At 43.7% G+C, this 7,991-nt stretch overlaps 1 protein-coding gene across 1 annotated transcript in view; it reads left to right on the plus strand.

Moving 5' to 3' along the window:
- OTC (ornithine transcarbamylase) overlaps positions 1-7,991 on the plus strand; it is a 61,289-nt gene that overhangs the window by 45,016 nt on the left and 8,282 nt on the right. The window contains exons 7-8 of the mRNA XM_077765268.1: positions 4,505-4,558; positions 4,639-4,788. Of these exons, the coding sequence (XP_077621394.1) occupies positions 4,505-4,558; positions 4,639-4,788 (204 nt within the window). The remainder of the gene's footprint in view (positions 1-4,504; positions 4,559-4,638; positions 4,789-7,991) is intronic.

The raw sequence follows: 7,991 nt of genomic DNA on the forward strand, positions 1-7,991 counted from the left end.
TTATCCCTACAAGAAACTCATACACAAACCAGTGCTGAAAGATCCCCACAGAACCTGTTAAATACCCCACCGCTACTGAATATTTTCACCATAACATTTCTAATTGGCTACTAATATCTTATCAGGAGTCTTAGAAGGGAAAACTCCCCAAAACAAAAAGCATTTCAGAAACAACGTAAAAGATAGAACTGGGCCTCTCATTAGGAGATGACTATTCACACTTCCTGTGCACTAGTGTTTCTGACTAGGCACGTGTTTGCTGTTTGTGGTCAGTGTGAGGGTTCACCGTGATAAGCTAAGACATGCAGAGGGGAATGTGTGAGGCCTAAAATTTACTCCCTGCTTCTGCTTCTTGAGTTTGAGATGTTTATTTGCCAGTCACCGGGAACATGGATTACACAAGGTGGGTTAATAGCTGAATTTCTCTAATGGGAAATACCCAAATCCCCAAGGCTTTTGTGCCCTCTTCACTCCTTCCTGTAACCAGTGTCTTGGGCCTGGTTCCCCACAAGGTGACCCTGTGACGAGGATTTGTGTACCGGTGACTTATTAAAGAAATATTCCAAAGGGAGACACGTAAGAGACTAGGAGAAGGACAGAGAAAGGAGAGAATCTAAGCAAGAGGGCCATTTATAGTGACCAATCCTTCCGGTTTGCCTAAGACTGAGGACTTTCCAGGGACACTGGACTATCAGCGCTAAAACTGGTAGCATGGTTTGCTCACTCTAGTGCCACGTCGGCACTATCCCACAGAAGGAAGCTCCGGCCTGATCCCACCGGTGAGCTTGGGAGTGTAACTTATGCCCCAGAGTTGTCTCAACCCAAGCAAGGAAGGTGGGCTTTCATCCTTTGAATCAGTCATTGGTCAAGGGCAGCATGGGGAGGTAGGGTGGCAAATCCCCTGGTGTTTTTGGCAGGACAGGCAGCTGGGAAGCCAGAGGGCTGTCTTCTGAAGAAGGGCTGCAAGTGCTATTCCAAGCCCCCTGAAATGGAGAGAGGGAGGAAAGCTATAAAAAAGGATCCTAGGATGGCATCTGGTAGAGTGCCAGCATCATCTGCTGCATCCTGCCAAAGAAAAAGAAAACAAAATGCTTTCCCCCAGTGTTCTTGCTGAACCAGTTTGCATCAGTGCGCCCCGCTACCTTCATTTGCAAGCGCTGCCATAACAAATTGCAACAAACTGGTGTGTGGGGCGGGGGGGAGCTTACAACAACATGGACATATTGCTTCATAGTTCTGGAGGCTAGAAGTCCAAAATCAAGATGGCAGCGCCACGCTCTCTGAAGCCTCCAGGAGAGGATCCTTCCCAGTCTCTCTCCCTGCAGCCCCAGGCTTCCTTGGCTTGTGGCTCCATCCCCCCAGTATCTGCCTCCAGGTTCTCCCCTTTACGTTCTCCGTACAGATGCCCCTCTTCTTACGAGGACATCTGTCATGTGAACTTTAGGGCCACCTGAATCCAGTACCACCCCCTCCTAACTAATTACATCTGCAAAGGCCCTCCTTAAAAAAGAGTCACATCCTGAGCTTCTGGCTGAGAATGAATTTTTGGAGGATATAGTTCTGCCCAATACACGTGCCATGGAAGTAATGGCAGGCATGGACAACAGCATGTATTAGAAGCCACCCTCTTGGAGTAAACTTGGGGACTCAGAGAGATGACTCTTACAACAGATAACTCTGTTTCATTCAGCCCAAACTGAAATAAAGGGTCAGAGCTGACATGTGCTTAAGGTGGTTCTTCTTCACGTTATGGAAAGAGCACACTCTCGCTACAATTCTAATTTGAAGAAAGGCTCTGGATTAATGCAAACAATTATTGCATTTGGTTTTTACAGAGAAAACATATATTAACAATAACTGTTCCCTGCTAGAAGATGTGTCTGGAAAAGCTTTATTCTGTTGGAGAAATAGATGATTTAAACATTTCATTGCATGTCGAAGATGTTTTATTAACACCAAAGGAAAAGACTCTAATATTACAAAGTGATTTCGGTATTGTTCTTATGCAGAAACTCATTTAAATGATAAAGAGTACTAAAACTTGGTTAAATCTTGGTGGGAGTAAGAGTTTTAAAAAGTCTTCAGGAAAGTCTGAGAGGGCAGAAGTTGTTCCATTAATTTATAAGTAGGCCTATTTCCGTTAAAGATAAAACTAGGAGATTTATTGTAAATTTAAGAAGCCCTGAAGTTTCCAAGGCCATAATTAATCTATTGCCCCATTCTTCAACCAAGAATAACTTACATGTTCAAGAAAACATAATTTTGTCCTTGATTGTAAAATTGCTCCATAAACTATTGATGGTAATGATTTTAACATTGTTCTAAGTGAATATTTAGACTGAACTGGGTTTGTTAATCACCTTCTTCCTCTGGTTTTAAGATTTATGTAAAAGCCAATGAGTGATTTAGTATTGAAAGCTGAGCTGTGAGTAAAGAATTCCTCTTTGTATTCTCAGTCATGGCCCAGTGCGTGCAAGGTTGGGTGATTTTCTAATTTCCAAACCTCTCTGTTGGTTCTCTAAGTACTTATTGATTCCTTCTGTAAGAATGATTATATGTAAGGAGTATAAAACCTGCTTTCTAAAGGGAAGGCTAAATTTTCAGGGCAGGAGGCACATGGGGTATTGGCTAAGTCTCTTCATTTACGTTTACCAGTATGAATGGTCACAATATTAGTTACTAAATTAGCCAAGCTTTATTAATTACCTCCCCCAAATCCTGACTTAAAAAAACCTCCAGAATTTATGGCGATGGAGGGTGGTAAAGCTTCTAAAATATCTGCAGCCATCATCATCAACATCATGCATAGTTGCTTTCATGAATTCTGTAATGAGGGAAGGAACTATGGTAGCCAATTATGTGCAAATAGACTTGGTTTCAAATGAATAAACCTTAATGTGCCTGCTGCGGGCTGAGGCTCCCAGAAGTAGACTCTGGGACAGAGTCTCAGACGGAGCTTGGTGCGCAGAGTGTTTATTAGGACATGCCCTGTAGATCAACACCTGTGGAAGGGAAGGGAAGGAAGCAGGAGTGGGCAAAGGAAGAAGCCGAGCTGCGGCGCAGGCCCAAGAGCAGCCTCCTCTGGCCTTGACGGAGACTTCTAGATCTGAGATGGCCATTTAGAGCTGTGCCAAGTTGGGAGGAGGGAGTCGGGTTTCCATCCCCTCCTGCCAATCAGTCACTGAATGAAGGTCGCCCCCAAAAGGTACGTGACCTTGGATGAGTCTGCTATCTGCCGCTGAGGTTGAAAGCTACCTTCTGGCAGCATGCCCAGCAGCTGGGGGAATAGGTCCTTTATTTTTGAAGCAGGGATCCAAGTGGCATATCACAGTGTGCCCCACAATGGTCTACTGAGAATTTATAACCAACTCTTAAGAAGTGCTAAGAATTCAGGAAAATGAGAAGGATGCAGAAGGGCGAGAATAACTGTGGTGTTCAGACAGACAAGACCTCCATTGGGAGGGTCCAGAGTTGAGGCTGGGCTAGAGGTTTGATGAAAGAGGAGCTGACATGTTCCGATGAAGACGCCCACGAGGGGACAGGGCGAGGTGTTCAAGGGGAAAAGGCTGAGATGGCAGAAAAGGGCAAGGCATGTACAGGGATAACAATAAGATTGGCCTTCCTGCAGCAAGATGTTGAGAAGAATTAAAAGAGACAGAAACAGGGACTGTTGGGGTTGGGGGGGGGGGGAACCTAGCTNTAGCCTGGGGGGTTGAGTCCCAGGCTACTGCCCCCACAGTGTCCCTTCACCTGGAGTGGAGACTAGGCTAAGCAAGCGAGGCTCTTCGGGTGCACCATTCGTACCCGCAAAGACTCCGAAAGGCCTGCTTAGACTTCATGTCCCAGGCACCTCGCTTGTCTCACGCAAGTCCCGACCCTGCTCTTGCCACACCGTCCCATTCACGTATATCTGAGCAAACGCAGCGTACTTGCTGTGTAAATGCCACTGCAAAGCACACGCCCTTCCCTCGGAACACTTGCTAGTGAGAACAGAAGAATAAGGCGTGTGCACTTCGCCCTGTTAGTGCTTCGCTGCGGTGCTCCGGGAAGGTTCTTCTGAGGAGGAAATATATGAGCTGAGACCCGAAAGCGTTCATCCACAGGAAGTGAGTGGGGAAAAGCACTCCAGAGGAAAAAAAAAAAAGGCATTAAAAAACCCCACCACAGCNAATTATGTATCTAATCCTCTTGGGCTATTAGCGGAACAAGAAGAGGCACCACCAGGAGCTGGAAGGCGCCACACCCTGTTTACTTTGATAATTAAAGCTGTCAAAGATGATAAAAGAAAGATGGGTTACCAATTCAGTTTACCAAGTTTTGTGGATCCCAAAAAGCACTGTTAAGCTTTACATTCTAGATGTAAATTCTACTGAATGCGGGTTGAGCTACAACTTAAAGCAACCAAGGGAAAGAAAGAGAAAACACTGTTGAAAGGAAAATAACGCATATGTAAGAAAGCCTCATACAATACAACTGCCTAACCATTGAATCCTTCACCTTGCAGGGTTACGAGCCGGACCCCAGTGTGACCAAGCTGGCAGAGCAGTACGCCAAAGAGGTATGCACCTTATACGCAAACATAATCGCCTTTCTGCGTCCCGGGAAGTTGTTTAACTGGCACGCTTGTGTATATGCTAGAACGGCACCAAGATGTCGCTGACGCACGATCCCTTGGAGGCGGCTCGCGGAGGCAACGTGTTAATTACAGACACTTGGATAAGCATGGGACAAGAAGAGGAGAAGAAAAAGCGCCTCCAGGCTTTCCAAGGTTACCAGGTTACAATGAAGGTACAAATTGATGCCTCTCGGAAGGTTCATTAATTCCATTCAGAAAGGCCAGCACCACCTAATCACTCATTCACTTTGGGGAGGGCAGACTGTTCTTTCATTCTCTTTATAAAGGACTCGCTGACTGTATCCTCCAGGGATTTCTCTCCTCCTTGAAGATTAGCCATGTCCTTTGGAAGGACACTTTTGTCCTGGGTGAAGGAATCTGAAACCCAGGCAGAAGGGAGAAGCAAGCTTTTCCCTCTCACAGCAATGGAGGTACGGAGGCATTTTCCCTAGAGACACTGTTAATTCTTGTCGCATGTAGTTTCTTCTGATTTCTCCTCTAAGGGAAGCGGCATAATTATGTTCTTCAGGCTAGTCCTTGCCTCTAGTTGTTAAGGACTCTCAAGTCCAGTTTGGTTTTGCTTACTGCTTCCAGGGCATTCCCGGGGGAATCCTATCTACTCTGATGCCTTTCATTAAGATCTGAAGCAAGGCTTCTCAGTCATGAACATGCCTCAGAATTGCCTAGAGCTGTTACTATAGAGAGAGCAGGACCCCACCCCCCAGGGGGTTCTGAATTAGTAGGTCAGCATTAGGACCCAAGAACTGGCATCTGTACCAAGTTCCCAGGCGATGCTGCTCCAGGGTCACACTTCGAGAACCACTATTCTGCAAGAATACTCTACAAGGCAAGTGGACATTGAGATTCTGTCAGCAGAGCAACTAGTCTGTGTTGGTGGAGAAAGGGACTGAGCAGTTGCAATAGGTATTTTACTGATAAAACAATATATAAATATAAAAGCTTCTTATTTATCCATGTTAATAGAGTGAAGTTTGAAAAATAAAAACTGAAAATGTCTTTCCTTCATCCCTTTAAGTGACTATTTCCAGAGGTAGCCACTGTTCAACAATTTCATTTGCCTCTTGCAGACCTTTTCTGTGCATTAAAAAAAAAATTTTTTTTTAAGTAGGCTCTACACCCAGCGCAGGGCCCAACGTGGGGCTTGAACTCACAACTCTGAGATCAAGACCTGAGCTGAGATCAAGAGTCAGATGCTTAAGGGGCACCTAAGTGGCTCAGTTGGTTAAGTGTCCGACTTCGGCTCAGGTCATGATCTCATGGCTCATGAGTTTGAGCCCCACATCCGGCTCTGTGCTGACAGCTCAGAGCCTGGAATCTGCTTCAGATTCTCTCTCTCTGCCCCTCACCTGTTCACACTCTGTCTCTTTCTCTCTCCTTCAAAAATAAATAAACATTAAAAAAAAAGTCGGATGCTTAACCAACTGAGTCATCCAGGCTTAAAAAAATTTTTTTTAGTTATTTTCCTGTGTATTTAAAAAAATTTTTTTTAATGTTTTTATTTATTTCTGAGAGAGAGAGAGACAGCGTGAACAGGGGAGGGTCAGAGAGAGAGGGAGACACAGAATCCAAAACAGGCTCCAGGCTCTGAGCTAGCTGTTAGCACAGAGTCTGAAGCGGGGCTCAAACCCACAAACCATGAGATCATGACCTGAGCCGAAGCTGGAGGCTTAACCGACTGAGCCACCCAGGCGCCCTGTTTCCTGTGTATTTACATATGTCTCCACATACGCACAAACACACACACCCCTACTGATTTCTCATGAATGGCATATTACACGTATTATTCTTACTTTTTCCACTTAACAAACCTTAGATTTTCGTGTCTACTTATTTACATATTTTTCATTCTTTTTAGTGGCTGCCTAAAATTCCAAGGTATGAGTGGACCATGATTTATGTTGATTAATTTATCATATTTCCAATGATCCCAATTACAAACAATGCTGCAATGAATATCCTTATGCAGATTTCTTTGTGCAAGTATTATTGGAGAATAGATCCCTGGAAAAAGAATTTCTGGCTAAAGTGCTATATACTTTTAAAAATATGATAAATGCTGCTGAAGAGCCATGCAAAAAAAAAATCAATGATTTATACTCTCTCTGCACTCTTTCCATTCTTAGTTGTTACATACATTTTTCATTTTTACAATCTATAGCTCATGCTTTTAGAATTTTGCATTTCCCTGATTCTAATGAGGCTAATCATATTTTCATGTTTATTGGGCATTTCCATGTGTTTTTCTATAAACTGGTATCATATCCTTTGCTTGTTTCCTATTTTTTTAGCATCTTATTGGTTATAGGAATTATTTATATATTATGGTGAATCCCTTGTCATATATGTAGCAGTCAGGTTCACGGAGGAATTTTGAATTCCTTGTGGTTTACCTGGCACTTGCCTTGACCAGCCTCAGGAATTTTTGTGGTGCTGGGAACACAGGCTTGAAGAACACTGATCTGCTGATGTATGACTCGTTCCAATGTTATTCCTTTTCCACGTTCCTCTGCCATTATTTTAGAAATTCAGAAGGCTCTGTACCTAGAATAAGTATGGGAAGTAAAACAAAATTTTAGCATATAGGCAGTAATTTTGAGGTGAGAAATGAGGGAAGGCAGTTTTGAATCTGTAAGTGAACAGTGGAAATGCATGGGAAATTGCAGCTTTCAGGAATTAATGGCTGGAGAAAATTAAAACCGTTAGGACTTTTGCTCTAAGAAGGAAGCATCTAGTGCATAGTACTCATAATCATGATTCATGCACTCTTATCTCAGCACTCTTTTTCAAAAGTGTTTTAACCAATGATGAAATATGCTTCAACTGTTAAAGACCATAACTTGGAGATAAGCTCAAAATAGAACACAATCCCAAAAGGGTGACTTTAAAATATATTGGGGTATAATGGGTGACTTTTCCTATCAGCCACATACCGTACCAACAGAGCTCTTTACTGAAATGTCCACAGTCCCTCTAGACAGAGAGCCATAAAGCTGAGTGAGTGGTTTAATTTGAAGTTATGATCTCTCAAATCAAAGAAAATGACCATAAAATTCCCTACATTGAAAGTACCATTTACATTTTCCTTCCGTGTCTTGAGGTTAAACCATCACTCTGCCCCTTTGTCTCTACCTTTGCATTTGGACTCTGACTCAATGCCATATGTATATCTAAATACTGAAGAAGACAGGGCACCTGAATGGCTCAGTTGGTTAAGTGTCTGAGTCTTGATTTTGGCCCAGGACATGATTCCACAGTTCCTGAGTTCCAGCCCGGCATCAAGCTCTGCACTGGCAGTGTGGAGCCTGCTTGGGATTCTCTCTCTCTCTCTCTCTCTCTCTCTCTCTCTCTCTCTCTC

This window comes from Crocuta crocuta, unplaced genomic scaffold (genome assembly GCF_008692635.1).
Source record: "Crocuta crocuta isolate KB4526 unplaced genomic scaffold, BGI_CrCroc_1.0 scaffold301, whole genome shotgun sequence".
In the NCBI taxonomy this organism is placed as follows: Eukaryota; Metazoa; Chordata; class Mammalia; order Carnivora; family Hyaenidae; genus Crocuta; species Crocuta crocuta.